Genomic DNA, 17,280 nt, shown 5'->3' with positions numbered 1-17,280 from the left:
TGAAAACGCTTACATACTAAAAATAAAATAAAAGAAAAAAAATTTAGGAAAAAAAAACATTTTTGAAAATCTACATACATATTATCAGGTCGATCGTTAGTCACACAAAGCTTTTCTCGAGTATTTTAGACGTAGTTGAATTTTTGTTTCGTTTGATCTTTTGTCTGTGAAATGATTTCAAAGGAAATTGAAGAATTTATTTTAACGGCTAGAAATTATTCGAAATTTAACGGTTTTATAGAATTTGAATTGCTATTTGGGAATTTTCATGCGAATTTACATTTTTGCGGGAATTTTTCACATTTTAGTCAGTAAACAAGACTTTAAAAATCTTGAATTTAAGAAAATTAAGGCTAAAGTTTAGGCAAATTAGAAAAGCCTGCTTGGCTGCTTGATTTGCTGTAAAATTGAGGGGTGAAACTCAAAATTTACCCCAATTGCTTTAAAGATTGAACATTGGTCACTAACTCAAAATTAAAGCTTCACTTACTTCGTGTATTACTTAACATGATAGAAACTTCCCAAACAGCTGTTAATTTCCATACATGTGTCCCAGCAATTAATCAAGGCTTATTCTTATAACAAAATTCGAATCTATATCAATCTAGTAAACTTCAATAATTCCCTAATTGAATACAAATATCGCTGCGATAAAAATAAAGCTTGATATTGCGAAACTGCATGAAAAATTAATGCACAAAAGTGCACGCGAGCAATGATAATGAAAATTTTACGAAACAAAACAAAACTTTTTTCTTCATTTGCATTTTTATTTCTTTTTTTGTTGCTGCTGTTGTTGTTGTTGCGTGGGAAAATTTGCAGTCATTACACATGAAACATGCAAGTTTCATTCTGTATATGAAGAAATGCTTTTCTCTCTTACTTATACAGTCGCGTTTTATTTATGAGAGAATTATTAACATAGTAATAATGATGATGAGAAGAAAATTAACCGAAAATAAATTATTTATGAGATTTTTTCTTTAAGCCTTCAAGTTATATTTTCGTGACTAGTTGCAGCGAAGGTGAAAAATACCTGAAATATTTACAAATACCAGAAATTGATAGTTAAATATTAGTGCAGCTATAATTAATGAAAATTCATCATTAGGATAGTCAAAATTAGTTTTATGACAAAACCCTTCTCCCCCTGACCCTGCCTATTGTATTATCCTTTGCATTAATTTTCTTAGAAACAAGCCCGAGCGACACAAATGAAAAAGGCTTCGTTACAGAGCATTTTAGTTATAAGACTCAAAAGCGTGGCTTTAGTTTAAAGCATTAAAAGCGTAGTTTTAGCTTCAAATCTTTAAAAGTGTGGCTTCAGCCTTGAAAGCGTGACTTTAGCTTTAAAGCTTTACTTCATGTTTGAAAGTGTGGCTTTAGCTTTAAACCTTAAAAGCGTGGCTTTATATTTAAGATTTTAAAAGCATAGCTTTAATTTTAAGCTTTAAAAGCGTGGCTTTAGCTTTAAGCTTTAAAATCTCCGTATCGAAGCCTTCTTCATCTATGTCGCTCGGTCTGTTTCCCATCCAATTATGAATTTGATCTGCACAAATTCATGATTAAAGATCATAAATTATATATTAAATGAGAAATAATTGAAAAGTATTTAACACAGTTTTTTACAGAATTTTTGTAGTTCATTAACCATAAAGTTTACATAAATCAGAGATACAGCATAAAATTACTCATTGCATGAAAACAAAAAATTAAAAAATCATAAATTCTCACTTTTATATCAAGTAGTTTCCTATGTTATATTCGAGCATCTCATTCGATTTATCATAAAATTGCGATAAGAGGAAGAAGAAGTTTAGTAATAGCATATATAGTGAAATAAGAGCATGTATGAATGTTTTTCCATATTGATAAATGAAAAATGAAGTGAAATAAATTACGTCCAGTAAATTTATGTATATTGGACCTGAACATTTCTGAATTTATAACAAAAAAATTGAAAAATAATGAGGAAAGGAAATAAAAATTTATAAAATGAGAATGGCTTTTTTAATTATTGTGGATGCTATCGATGGAAGAGCTCAAAGTTCAGTTGAGTAGACACAGAATCGAAACCTGAAGCTTTTGTATATCATTTGCGAATTTTGAATTTTTTAAGGATTTTTAGATTTAAGATCAACAATACATGACCTGTCTTAGTTCCTTAATGGTTCCAATCTGAATCAGCTATGAGCTTTCGTTTATAATTTGTTTCAGCATTTTCAGCATGTCACATGAGACTTATTAAGAGCTGATAACTTATCTGTTGTATACTCAGCTATACAGCAAGCCGTACTCCTTTCCAAAAGAAACCCAAAGATTCTCCATTGAATCGGATTGAATCATGTGAAAATTATTCTTTAAAGTCAAATGACCAGCACATCAAATGATGTTCCACCCACAACACAGTAAAATAAATTGTTTTTCATGCTAGTTTTCCTACATCTTCTTATGACTCAGCAGTTATTTGACATTTCAAATGTTACTGCAAATCACGTTGATACACAGATGCTATAATTTGATGCGCTCTTTGAATACTCTAGTGCGTAATTGTCGGATGACATCAATTGAGTCATACATGAATATAATCAGGTAAGTCAGTGAATATTCACAAAGTTTGTCGCACAACTGCATGTCTCGCAAAAAAGTGCAGCACGATTCTGACACCGAATCCTCTTGTGCTCTATTTCACAGACACACACACATAATGTCACATAATTGCGTAGAATTCATTCAATAAAGAGGATCGCCACCGGTATGATCGCGAAAAATTCATTGACCTAAATAAGCACACGACGAAGATTCTTACAAATTGAGAAAATTTTTCATTGAAAATTTTTTTTTTGTCTTCTTCGTGCTTGCTGTGTCGAGTTGCTGAGAGAAGTAAAAATTGAGAGATAAAAAAAATGTAAAGTCTATGTGCTGTTGGAATGAAATTCCGCGATCAAACCTCAGTCTACACTTGACGATCGTGCGGTGTATTATAAAAAAATATATTTAAAAAGGCAGTAATAAAGCTTAGCGCTTGAAGATAAAAAAATAAGAGTCGCAGAATTTCGCAGTGTGAATAAAAATTCTATTTTTAGTTTGCAAACTTTTTTTTTTGTTATTCATTGAGTCTGACTTGTGTGTCTTAAGAGAAATGAACATTCGAGCACTGGATGATTAGCTCGTGACCAAAGGATATAGTCATCAAGTCGTAATTTAAGGATATAGTGAAAATTTATTATTTATATTAAAAATGGAAATGGAAACAGAAATGGAAAAGATTGAAAGAATCAAAATAACACCTGAAATGGTAAATTGAGAATATTAAAAATAATCATTCACAGTGCATACACACAGGACCGTTTAGTTCATTATATCTTACTTCATTACATAAAAATAGACTTTTTGTCTCAAAACTCTCTTCTACCTCTCACCTCATCTCTTGATCGCTGGTTCTTTTGTTCCTTTTTTTTTTCAATGCCAATTTTCCACTCTCATTTTCCACTTTTCTCTCTCTTTCTCTGTTTGCTGTCTCGTTCCCATGTGCTGTGACTTGTGACTGTATGTGTGTGTGTCGAGAGAACTTAATTCCTCTTCTTGACTTTCCTACGAGAATGAAAAAAAAAATCATTTTTCAGTTTCGTTTTTTTGAGTTTTCTCAAAAGTTGGAAAAATAAGCAAGGAGCTGTAAAAAAAAGGTTTAAATCAAGTATTTCGTGTGTCTGCAAATCGTTCTCCTTCATTTTTGGATATTCTACTTATGATTTGTAATCCTGGATTAAATTACAAAGTGAAAATAATTTCAATCATAGAAAGCTTTTGATGAAAATTTCGTGTGTCTTAAAATCGTTAAAAGAAGAAGAATTTTTATAGATTTTATTGTGAAAGTAGTCTCTCATGTGAATCAAAGATTAATATTTACACAAGCTATATTTTCGGGAAACTTCTGTCAATTTTTGTGATATAAGATACAGTCGTGTACGTAGGAAATAAATCTATTTTTTTACGTCATCAACAACGTCAAATGTCAAAATTTTTAAGAATTTCGTGAAGGTGGCGGAAAAATGGTCGAAGAAAATGTAAGTTTAATCGGCAAATTTTCTTAGGAAAAATCACACACATTTTTTTTTTGCATATCTACACACATTTTTCTACAAATTTTCACTTACACATCTACACTGTATGTTACTATATACGCATTGTGAAGGTTAATTTTACTTCCAGTGTGCATTTCCTAAATACATAAATTTACATTACTGGCAGAAAAAAAATGAGAGAAAATTTTTATTGACGATGACTCATCGCTATTTCCCTTCAGGGATGATATACATAACTTCATTGATAGTCGAATTTAAGAATTTGGTTGTGTTTGTGACATGGACATAAAACTAGACATGATTATTTCTTTATGATTTTGATGAATTTATCAGTTGAATATTGAGACATGTATTACATGTTGTGGATGATAAGCTGGAATTTTGTATCTCCAAGAGTGCTACAATGTTGCAATACAGAAGCTTAAGTTGCTCAAATTAAATTCTTCTTACAACTTCCAGTAGAACTTAGTAGACTTCGAGTTATAAACAGCAAAATAGGCCCTCCCTTCTGGTACTTAAGCATTGAAAGTTGAAACTTCATAAAAATCCACAAAGCTTTTCAAGCCATAGAACCTCTGGTTCTACTTCCATAGTTCAACTTCCAAAATGTCAACAAACCAATCTCTAAGCAACTACGTCATACTGCTCGTAACTATCAGATATCACTTGACGACACAATAGTAAATTCCAAGTTCCCATGACAATCAATTAAGTATTTATAAAAATTAATTCCATAAAGCGATTTTGTAGGCAACAAAACTTTCAAAATCAGCAACTTTCCCTTAAACATAAGCACTTGACTAAGGCTTCCATGCCTAAGCATAAACCTTCCTAATCCGCTTTCAATTTTATTAGGTGTCAAGGCATAAGTATCGATTATTATTTTTTCTAACCAATTAATTGAGTCTTCGAATAAATTGTGAGTAATTTCTTTGATAAACAAGTTTATTGTCTACACGGCAAGGTCGCATTGCCCTTCGGCTGTTTTGCGAGTCTGTTTGTTGTGTATTTATCAATATACTTCTTTTCTTGTGCCTTGTTTATGCTAGAAAATTAAACAATTTTTTAAGTGGTTTGTTACATTTTTAATTGGAGGGTCAAGCTTCTATTGGCGTGTCTAAATTGATGAATTTTTGGCTTGGAATGTAGGAATTATTGTGTGGAAGTGTAGTTGTGTAGCAATAGAAGATGGAATAAGGTTGAACATAACTAAATTTCTTAGTTGCTTAGTTCTGTGATGGTAAACTGTGGCTTAATGTTTGTCGAGATCTATCATCAAAGTATGCCATGAAAAATAAAAGGTTGCTTATCACTTGCTTAGTTGCAACTAGAATATTTTCATGAAATCCATTAATATTTCATATCCAACAAAATAATAGCTCATACCTTGGATTTCGACTTATTCATAATTTGTCAACTCATTCATAATTAATGTTATTAGTCAAAAAATATATATATAAAGTTAAATGAATATGTATATCCAAGGAAATTAAAATGTGTACAGTGAAATAAATTCAAATATAGATCGAAATGATGATGAAAAAAGAATCGAAATATATGGGTGGCTCGTGTGGCAATCAACAAAATATAAATCGCGTTTTGTCTCGTGCAATTTGAATAAAAATGCTAGCCAGAATGCTTCTCATTCTCTCTGACTGCTTGTTGTAGCATATTACATTGAATTATTCGCTCTCTGTTTGCGATTATTGAAAGAGTTTGATCAATAAAAAATACACATTGGATATAACATGGAAATGACATTAGAGATGGTTGATGCACTGAATATGTTTGGGAAATATTTTAAATTTTAAATCGCAATAAGCTTTTGTTTTGTTTATGTGGTGTCAACGGTATCCATTTGAAATGAAATGTTGCATTTTTCTACGAATTTTCTTGTTTATAAAAACAACACAATTAACAATTTTGAAGGAGAAATATTTACTGGATTTGACTTAACTTGTAAACATTCGAAAGGTTATTTCTGTTGTAATGATTTTGCAATTTATTTGTGGAAAAGTACTAATGTTCAAAACAAAAACAAAAAAACATACACCTGTTAATTTTTTGTCTAATACAAATCGTGTGAATAGTTTTAATTTCGTGATTTATTGCCGTAAAAACTCTACTCATTAGTGAATAGTGATGCTTCTAAGGCTTTTTAATTGAAAATTATTGAAATTTGTCACAATTTGTCAAAACAAACAATATTCTATCTGATATTTGTAATTGTAAATGCCAGTGCACGTTATTAACTTACCATATGATTGCTATGATCAATTAAAAACAATGCAATCTGTCTAATAATTAAATTAAAGTAGATTTTGTTTAGAAACAATTAAAACAATCTAAGACAACAACAACATTCCAAAGGGCTCAACTCTACTCACAATTTGAAAACTCAAAAACCGTTGAATAATTCCAAAAACTAAAAATCAATAAAAAGTCAACATTCAGTCAAGATAACCAGTCATGTGGCAAGAATCGAGCACATACTTTTGTATTTATCATCGCAGTGTTATTGAGACATTTTTCTTTTCATTTTCACAAAAAAATAATCGGCGCAAAAAAGATCTAAAAATAATAAAAGATGAAATACAAAAAAATGTGTAGGATTTGACTGTACACGAAATATTCATGTACGAGAGTATGAATTTAAAAATGAAAAAAAAAAAAGGTGAAAGAAAAGTGTGTGAAGGTTCTTCCTCGGTGTCATATGAGCTCTAATCGTCATGCTACTCATGACAAGCATACAACTTGTTAGCTTACTAGATATAATGACAATTATTATTGTACTATACTCTTTTACTCTCTAAAAAAACTCACATTATGCACTTGACTTTCACCTTGACGCTCATTGAGTACACTTTTGTTGTCTAACATGACGTAATGATGAACGTAACCAAATCAAGTTACAAAAGATAAAACTTCTTTAATTATAGAAATTCTCCCCAAAACTGACCTTGATTAACTAACTTTTATTTATGAATTCCTATCTATACGTCTGGCGGTCATGCAGAATTCTCTTTCTCTCGGGCGTACATACATACAGACACGAAAATGTATTAGAAGGTCTTTTGAATTTGAAAAAAAGTCAAATCATCATTATCATCACCATGGGACAGTCTTTTTTTTTCGTTCGCAGTCATCGTTGTCGTGACTTTTCCAATTGCACACTTTCCAAGCTCTCCGTCGACAATTTTCTCACTCTCAATTCTCTTCATTCTATCATGTTAATACAATAATGCGCCAATGAGCTTTCCACACGTTTGTATCATAATAAAGTTGTACGTCTATCTCTCAATTTTCCCATTATGGATAGAAATTTCGCGCATTATTGTGCATCTAAATGAAATGTATGAGAACAGCATGTGTGTGTATATGTGTGTATATTTGTGCATGTTTACGGAATAGTAAAATAAATTATTGACTGTAGTAAATATCTTTGATAAGAGGGAAATGAAGTAAGGCATGAATAAATTTGTAGAATTCATCATGCCACTGTGCATTTAATAGGTGTTCCATATTATTTATTTACATATTTTTACTTCTTGCTAATATCATAATTAATGTTATGCAGCAGAAAGGCACAAGATTGATGAAGACTTTGAATCAATACATTGTTGAGCTTCTCGTACATTGTAGAATTATTAAAGAGATTTCATTGAAATATTTTTCTGGCTCATTTATAAATCAAGTGAAAGTTTACTTTCCCATTAATTAATCTTTATCTTTATCAATTTAATGTAATTTATCAGATCCAGGGTTTGGAATGTTGAGATTCAATAATAATGAGAAATTTTGATAGTTTTGTTTATTTTATCAATACTGGATCTTTGATTTATCAAGTTTTAAGATATTTGGCATATGAAGATCAATAGCATGATGTTCAAAAAGCTTGATTTTATGCATAATTTTGTAAAATTAACAAATTTTCAATTTCAGTTTGTTTGTAAACAATGAATTGAAATTTTGAATTTTAATCTTTTTCAATGTAATTACGCTGTGTAACTAGTGGAAAGGTTTAATTCCTGACTTGATAAACTTGTTAAGATCCAGGAAAACCATTTGCAATCCATTAAATGAACTTTTACAAGATCCAGTAAAGTGAGACTCAGCGTTTAATCTACGGGAAGTAGCTTTAAAGTATCAATTACCAAACCCTGACTGTAATCATTTTATAAAAGAGTAAATGATTTATACTGCTTCAATTATATTTCAATTATTATCATTTCTTTACAATTCACACCTGTATGTATATGATCCAATGTGAAGCTCTTTAAAGTCTTAATTGCGGTGTCTTGCCAACAAAACGATAAATTTTTTATTATGGTATTATTAATCACATTTTACACCATGCATAGCTGTAAAGTCAAATAGAGAGTATAACAAATTTAATTATTTGATTACTATTTCTGAATCCGATCATGTAATTGTGTCCCCTCTTCCTCCTTCTCATTTGTGCACCTTTCACGTACATACTGCCAAAAATGAATTAAATTAAGTAAATTGTCTCTAACCTTGCACCTGTATACGTAAATTAATTTCATTCGTTTTAATTTATATTTTTCTCATTGTCATGTGAGGTAAAAATTATCTTTTTTTGTTCTTATTTTTTTGTTTTGTTTATTTCTGTTGACTTTTAGGGCTGTTAAGTTACGAATTTGATATTAAAAACCAAAAATTAGTGAAGCATTTTCATAAAAAAACATAAAAAATATTTGAATTTTTAAAAAAAGTTATCAAAGTAGTCATTGAAAAAAAAATATTAAAAATGCCCGTAATATCATCAAGACGCTATAGTTCCTACTTAACATCACCATCATCATCAACATCAAGTTCAGGAATCGGTAGTGGTACTTATCGTAGTACAAACTATTCATCATCATCATCATCGTCATTATCGTCAACAAATCTCCCATCAACAACATCATCACGTTACAATTTAAGTGATTCGACATCCTCATATCGAAATTATCGATCGACACTTGGATCATCATCGACAAGTAGCTCAACAAGTGCTAGTGACAGAACAACAAGTGGAACATCATCATATCGATCACGTTATGATTATGATGATACATACAGCAAGTATGATAGCAGTTCTGCATTTGACAAGAAAAGAACTGACTCATTATCGACGAGAATTGGTGTAAGTAAGAAAAACACTAGTAACAATAGATATTCCACAATCTGCGACACATTGCCACCATTACCACCCAATGTCCACAATCATCATCATACATCATCATCATCGTCATCAACTAATGGTACATCGTCGTTAAATAACTCAATATTGAGTAAACGTTCATTGAGTAGATCACGTGATCAATATGACAGTAATAATAATGTTACGAAATCATCATCATCATCGGATTCTGGCGTTGGTACATCCGCAAAGAGTAGTGACTCGTCAAGTAAATTGAGCTTAATGGACGACATGGAATTTTATGAGAAATACAGTCCAAGTCGTTATATGACAAAATTTGAATCGGCACGTTCACGATCACTCTCGGATGCGGCACTGACCACGTCAAATCGTGATACATCACCAGCGTCATCGACAACGTCACTTAATAATACACCCACACACACTCCAAAAAGCGAGGTAAATTTTCAAAATTGATACTGACGATCTTCAAACTTCTATCTTGAGTGGCCTTCCATTTCTTATCTATTTTTATTTATTTTTTTTTTTTTTGTTGGAAGTTTGACTTTATTTATTTATTTTTTTTTTTGTGTACATTGATGGGAGATGTATTACTTCCAGATCTACATGTCGTGAACTCATTTGTACTAACAATTGGATTAGATTCATTAATTATTCATGCATTACTAACTGATTCATTCCCTTATGGATTATTAATTGGATGTACTAGGAGCTTGATTTATCATTCAGAACTAATCATAACCTTACTCTTAATGGATTAACAAGTTGGACCTTGAAGGTTCTTTTGATAAATTATTGACATATTTGGTGCTTTATACTTTGGAATTTTCGCTTTTGATGCTGGTTGTCGTTTTAGGAATTGGGAGGCGTTGCTTTAGAAGCTGGATGCTCGTTAAAGCTAGATTTATCGACTGGTGAATCCATTGTGCTAGACAGTCATTCCGTCTTTTAGCTTCGTTCAGATATTCCAGATAAAACTTGAAAATCTTCAAATTTCAGTTCATAGTGCGCATCTTAATCATAATGCGCATCTTAGTCATAGTGCGCGTTCAAAGTACAATGCCGGACTGCTTTTGTACGGCATTAGTCAGTTTTTCGAGTATCCCTAGCTTTACTAGGGTCCCTAGATGACTTCAAGCCTATTTTACACTATAAAATCATATCCAAATACCAAATTGATACATTTCAAGTCAAAAACATCCAGTATGGTCTTCATCAAACAATTCTGGATACTCACATTATCACAAAACTTTCCACAGTCTAGACAAACTCTTAATGAAAAGCTTGTTGACAACAACCATAAAAATTCTTTCAACACGTGGTTGACAATGCTTTAGAAAAAAAAATATTTCGCTAATGTAAACCTCCAGTCGTGACTGCTTTGCTGATATTTTTTGTACATAAAGCAAACCTTAATACAGATTTGAGTAAATATTAAGCTTTCAGCACTTGTAACTCAATAAACAAAAACTTTTGCTTTCAAAGTGATATTCTATGACTAATCACAAACACGTGTGAATATGGAATTTTTTTTATTTCATGCTGTGTTTACTTGATGCTGTATTTAGAAGATATCATCAAATGAATGCTAATTGAATTTGAAGCTTGACGATTTAGATCTGACGTAGTGTTTGTGGATGTGTTTTGTTATATAGACAATTAAAATATATTTTTGCCATAATGTCTCATACGGTTATGGCAATAAAATATCATTCGAGCAGCTTCTATTCATTAATACGATACAATGGCAGAGGTCATTAAGTTCCTATATTTTTTTGATACATTTTTCCAATTTTTCTGCTCGTCGGGAAATTATTGCGAATCTCATAAAGATTAATTTTTCGATGGTCTGTGATGTTTATTAATAGCGTGCAGTCAGTAGATGATTTTTATGGTTCAAATATTTTGAAATTGAGGAACTAATTTTCGTGATGAAAAACCATTGGAAATGGCAATTAGTGATGTAATTTCTATCGACAGTTAATTTGTTATCGGATTTTCTGTACTTATATGTGAATAATGTTGAAAATATTCAGATGTAGAGCTTGGAATGTTCTTTCATGCTTGGGTTTGCATTCTCTATTTTAGAACAAGATTTCGAATTTAGTACAACAAACTTTAGTACAATTTGTATTGAAAATTATAAATTTGGAAATTTTGAAGATAAATTTCTCTGAAACTGTACTGGATCTTTAAAAAATCAATCTCAAGATCATTAAGCAATGGAAGATCAATATTAGGATGTATTTTAAGTTATTTTAACACTAAAATTGCCGAAAAACGAAATTTCAAATTCAAAATTTTGGTAAACAAAGATTTGGAACTTTGAACCAAAAGATGATTTGGACCATAAAAGCTCTAGCAAGAGGACATCAAGCATCACATAATTACCATGTCAGTCTTCTTTCAACATAACTGAACTCAATCTACCTAAAAATAAACTTTTGATACTAAAGATTCATTACTTCCTGATATCATTAAATGGGAAACTCATAACTTTTCATTTCTACTGCCATTAATTTCTAAAAAAAATTTTATTTAATATCTCTCGTAAACCAACTAAAATAATTTTTTGCAAAACAGACACAAACACACAGGCACATCTAAAAAATTTTTTGCGAATCTTAAATAGATGTGACTTTAAATTACACGAACACGACAGAAAAAATGTGACAAAAAAATAAAATATTTCATTCCAGATTCGGAGTGTTGCCTTGAGAAATGCACTACCAACGACAACAAGAACGTGGGATCGTGATTATACGTCGGGCGCCTCACTTTATTCTGGACGTAGTTCATTAGGTGATTCAAAATTGAGCGATAGTAAGAATAAATTGGACGGTGAATCAAGATCGAATGGATTATCAAGTTATGCAGCTGGTGGATATAGAGCACCGAATGTTTCACCATCAAAATCTCCAGGACGTGATAATGCTTATGATCGAAAGACATCAAGCTTAGTTGAGGGACAATGTGGATTATGGAATATAGGGAATACATGCTTTATGAATTCGGTACTTCAATGCTTAAGTCATACACAAGACTTGACGAAATTTGCTCGTTCCTCATCTGCATCATCAGCTGTTGTCGATAAAGGCTCATCGTCATCGTCTAAAGATCAAAAAATATGGTCTGAATACTGTAAATTAATAAATCAAATGTGGCAGCCTGGTGCAAAAAGTGTCAATCCATCAGACTTAAAAATGGCATTGAGTAGTAAATATCGTATGTACAGTGGATCAGCACAACAAGATTCGCAAGAATTTCTTAGATATTTACTTGATGCCTTGCACGGTGCTCTTAATAAAGGTGGACAGAAAGTTTCGCTTCACATTGACGAGGACATGAGGTGAGCCTTAATTTTTTTGAAAAAAGCCGTTAAATTTTTTGAATTTTAGAACCTTACAAAATACTTTGTACGGTTTTAGGTTCAAAAATTTAAAATTTATTTTTCCGTTAAATTCAAGTTCAAAATTCGTTTCTCTCTCCCATATCCAGCGACTTGGAGAAATCTCGTGAAATGTGGGATTGGTATACAAAACGTGAAAATTCACTCATTAAAGATTTATTCGTTGGACAATTAAAGAGCTCATTGTACTGTACGCATTGTGAAAAGACAAGTGTTATGTTTGATCCATTTTGGGATTTAAGTGTGCCAGTTCCTTCAACACCAAATTGCAAATTAGATAAATGTCTGGAAATGTTTACTGTAAAAGATGTCTTAGATGGAAATGAAATGCCTTACTGTGATGTGAGTTGATGCTTCTTGTGGATGTTTATGGTCTGTGGATTAATATGTTTGTTCCTTACTTTTTAGTTCTGTAAAACAACTAGAAAATGCATTAAATGGTTCACAATTCAGAGTTTCCCAAAATATTTAGTAATACGTAAGTTCTAATGACATTTGAGTATAATCAAGCATATATCCAGCATAACTTTATCTTTGTAGATTTAAAGAGATTCTCTGAGATGCGTTGGACAAAATTAACAAATATTGTCGAATTTCCAACGGGTATTGGTGAGCTTGATTTAACTCCATATGCTGCTGATTCAATGGAGAAAACAGATTCACCACCAATTTATTCACTTTATGGAATCTCCAATCACATGGGTAAGAATGTCATGAAAAATGGAACTGAAACGACTGAGAAATGAAATTTGAGCAAAAAAGTATTTCGGGCTGAATTTTCTTCTGAATTATATACTTCACAAGAATATATCTGGTTGAAATTAAAATGTGTATGGATTTTAGCCAAGCATTTCTTCAACTGGAGGTGTGGCGTCCTCTGTAATCTCAGCTTCTGGGAGGTTGGTTTATATGATTGATTTGAGGTTGGGAGCACTGCTTGTTGATCGGGCATGTTGACGGTTTGTCCGCGGTAAGCTTGTCATCAACATAGGTAGTTTAGCGGAGGTTAGACTATCTAGGTTGCTAAGGAGAAGGGCACCGGACTAGAATCGTAAGAGAGCAGTCAAAACTTTCCGTGGCGATGCAGTATCGCGGATGGCGAACCAGAGTGATTCCGCCAATGACAGCCCAATCAATATAATCATACTGTAAACTTTTTGCTGGAATTTCTTTCATTTTTTTTTGAATTTTTTTGTAACGGTTTTTTGCTTCATTGAACATTGTATGAAATTGGAGCAAAAAAAGTATTTCGTGTTGATTTTTTTACTTCTCCGTATATACTTCACAAAACCATTTCTGTGCGAAATCAAAATGAGTATGGATTTTAGCCATGCAATCTCCAACTGGAGGTGTGGCGTCCTCTGTAATCTCAGCTTCTGAGAGGTTTGTTTATGTGGTTGATTTGAGGTTGGGAGCACTGCTTGTTGATCGGGCATGTTGACGGTTTGTCCGCGGTAAGCTTGTCATCAACATAGGTAGTTTGGCGGAGGCTAGACTATCTAGGTTGCTAAGGAGAAGGGCACCGGACTAGAATCGTAAGAGAGCAGTCAAAACTTTCCGTGGCGATGCAGTATCGCGGATTGCGAACCAGAGTGATTCCGCCAATGACAGCCCAATCAATACAATCATACCGTAAACTTTTTGCTGGAATTTCATTTTTTTGAATTTTTTTTTTGTAACGGTTTTTTACATTTTGGATATTTTTTGTGTATTTCATTTAAGGATCCACTCATGGAGGTCATTACGTCGCTAGCTGCAAACATCCCGTCACTAAAAAGTGGTTCGAATACAATGATAACTTGTAAGTTTTTGGACATGTCATGCTTGACCTTTTTAATTCTTATCTCTTGCTTTTTTTGTTTACAGTGTCAGCGAGACACGAGAGAGTTCATTAGTTTCATCGAGTGCCTATCTACTGTTCTACGAACGAGTGTAAAATTATTTAAGTGAAAGCTCTACCAAAAAAAAAATACACATTAAAAAAGAATTAATTAACACTATGAAGAACTAATTGTTTCTCCTACAATAACTCAGCCTATCCTCCCCTTCCAATGCATGTGCCCCGAAACTTCCTTCTTTTTTCTCTCGCCTACCTAATTTTTTTTTTATTCTATTGATCCTTAATGGTATAAATAACAATATATTTATGACGAAGATTAATTAATGAAATTTGTATATAAATTAATATTCATTATTGCTATTTTTACACAACCATACACGCGTGCTACAAACCATAATTATATTTTTGTCTATGCAAAAAAAACTGTTGCTACCATAAAGTCAAGTAGTCACAGACGGAATTCACTTCTGGGCAGAATAATCAATGATATTTAGTTTATTTTTGTCACTGGATTATGAAAATTAAGATCCAGTTGAACTTTTAAGTCAACAGAATTGTAATTTATTGGCTGATTAATCAGCTGATATTCAAATTTAGGCAGCTGAGGACTTTAATCATTAGTTTTGATGGTGCTGGATCTGATTAATTCAAATTTTGATTGAAAGATCCAGTAAATTAGAATTTGACACTAAGTGACGTATGCTGGCAATAAGTAACATTGTAGTATTGGAATCAATGCCAAAACCCTTCTAAAATGAGATCCAGCAGCAATTTATCCTTTCAAATCACAATCTATTGATTTTTGAACCAGTAAACATCAAAAGACAAAAGAAGCTAATTTATTCTGCAACAGAAGTGGATATGCAACAACCAAGAATTTTTCTAGTCGTCATTACAAAAAATTTTCCTTATGAATATCCAAACTAACTAAAACTGAATGACTTTTGACTTACAAATGATTATTATTTTAAGGAATGCAAAATAGAATCTATACAGCAGGCTTAGTTTAGATGGTTGATCTAAGAATTCAGGAACTTAGGCAGCATACAATTATTTTTTGGATTTTTAAATTAGTCAGGCTAAAATTTTTAATCCAAGAAAAATCAAATGAAAATTAAAAGATTCAGAACTGAGCTAGGTTGGAGGTGCTTTATGATCCTTCCGGGGGAATTTGACAGTAAATAATCATTTGTGAGTCAAAAATGTGCAATATTAATTAAATTAAACTATAATTTGTTATGTTTTGTTGATTTATCATTTTTGCATAAGATGCTTAATAACTTTGGGGATTATTTGGATGTTAGGTAATGGTAAGGCTATGAGAGGCTATCCAATATTGTAGGGATGTAGCCTGAAGTTTCTAAAGAGTGGAATTTTGGAGAAATAAGAGAATCTTTCCAATTAAGGTATTATTTATGGAAGCAGTCAGAAAGGTCTGATTAGCATCGAAATTGAAATTCGAAAGAAGTCTGTCGATGCCACTAGCATTACTGAATATCCAAATAATCCCTTCATAGCTTCATTTACGTTGACAGTTACTATAAGAATGCCCCTGCCTCGCATCCTAATTTATTTTCATTAGATTGGGGTCGTTTACTAATGATGTCCAATATAAAGAGTTGCTCAGTATATCCTGAGTAGTCGCTAAGAAGTCGCGTTGTCAGCAACACGTGAAGATGCCTTGATGGCTGTTTTTGCCTAACTTTGAGGTTAAAAATGAAATTTTCAGCAACGTGCTGCTCGAGTTTAAAGAATATGGACATCATTTGTGGACGATCCCTTAAAATACTAATAAAAATGATAATAATAATATTAATAATAGAACAAAAAAAAGAGTATATATTTTAGAATCCACAATAACAATGACTTAAATACCTATAAAAAAAATGAAGTAATATCCAGTTAAATGAGGATTGTTATTATTCTTGAGGACATCACATACATAGATTAATATATATTTACATATATTTATTACCGTTATTTATTTGTGACCCACACAAAAATATTTTTTTTTGTCTTTCTTATTCTCTTTCTATAGGAACGTAAGAAACATAAAACTGATAAAAACGAAAAAAATAATTAAATTTAATAATGTTGCTACTTTTTCATTTTTTCACAAATTTAAAACATATTTTCTGAATTTTATTATTAATTTATTTTTCTTTCTTTGTTTTACGATTTTTATGTTAAACATGAGAATTTTAAAATACTAAAAAAAAGGATTTAAATTGTGAATATTGGTATGACAAAATGTAATTAATTTATATGAAATATAATACATGAATTATTCTTTAAGAATGAACAGATATGTGTAAAAAAATATGAGGCATCAAGACGGAATTTTATTTGATTTAAAAAAATAAAAATATAAAAAAATTAATTCAAATTTTTCTTAATTAGTGATTTTTAAAACTTTCAGGAATTCCGAAAATGGATTTTCAAATTTTAATCCAGAAAAACTTAAATCCATCAGATTAAATCTTAATCTGTCAAAATTTAATCCAAGTTAATCAATTATTAAAATTTCTTGGAAGGAGGCTGTTAAAAGACAGTGTATCACTTGAGCAAATGACAAAGGACAGCTTGAAATAGACCCCCAAGTGAGAGAAACCATAGATCAAAGCTGCTCTGTACGGTCAGCGAAGTAATTTAACAAAATTCAAATTTTCCAGGTTTATTTTTTTAATCCGTCGGATTTAATTTTTAATCCATCAAATCAACTTAATTCCCACCTGTTCGTATTCAACCCTTCATTATTTCCCTCCGCTTTCCATTTAAA

The 17,280-nt window shown here is 31.5% G+C and overlaps 1 protein-coding gene across 2 annotated transcripts; it reads left to right on the top strand.

The window, feature by feature from the left end:
- The first annotated feature begins 2,950 nt into the window (after positions 1 to 2,950).
- On the top strand, positions 2,951 to 15,638 carry LOC139090017 (ubiquitin carboxyl-terminal hydrolase Usp2-like). Of its 2 annotated transcripts, none has more exons than XM_070639687.1 (8): positions 2,951 to 3,298; positions 8,729 to 9,690; positions 11,952 to 12,601; positions 12,751 to 13,003; positions 13,070 to 13,139; positions 13,202 to 13,363; positions 14,384 to 14,462; positions 14,528 to 15,638. In XM_070639687.1, the coding sequence occupies exons 2-8, from the start codon at positions 8,857 to 8,859 to the stop codon at positions 14,595 to 14,597; spliced, it is 2,118 nt and encodes a 705-aa protein (XP_070495788.1). In that variant the 5' UTR covers positions 2,951 to 3,298; positions 8,729 to 8,856; the 3' UTR covers positions 14,598 to 15,638. The 2 variants fall into 2 exon arrangements, with proteins under 2 accessions (XP_070495788.1, XP_070495789.1); XM_070639688.1 differs by lacking the exon at positions 2,951 to 3,298 and adding an exon at positions 3,623 to 4,067.
- Positions 15,639 to 17,280: the final 1,642 nt, after the last annotated feature.

Source organism: Chironomus tepperi, unplaced genomic scaffold, assembly GCF_022539635.2.
Source record: "Chironomus tepperi strain 1889 unplaced genomic scaffold, CSIRO-AGI_Ctep_v1 contig_196, whole genome shotgun sequence".
Classification (NCBI taxonomy): domain Eukaryota; kingdom Metazoa; phylum Arthropoda; class Insecta; order Diptera; family Chironomidae; genus Chironomus; species Chironomus tepperi.
This window is presented reverse-complemented; position numbering and strand designations above follow the sequence as displayed.

What these genes read in the sequence shown, in the direction of transcription:
- LOC139090017 (XM_070639687.1), top strand. Translation starts at nt 8,857, where the DNA reads ATGCCCGTAATATCATCAAGACGCTATAGTTCCTACTTAACATCACCA. An exon ending in CACATTGACGAGGACATGAG is followed by an intron (nt 12,602 to 12,750) that starts GTGAGCCTTAAT and finishes TCCCATATCCAG; the next exon opens with CGACTTGGAGAAATCTCGTG. An exon ending in TTCGAATACAATGATAACTT is followed by an intron (nt 14,463 to 14,527) that starts GTAAGTTTTTGG and finishes TTTTGTTTACAG; the next exon opens with TGTCAGCGAGACACGAGAGA.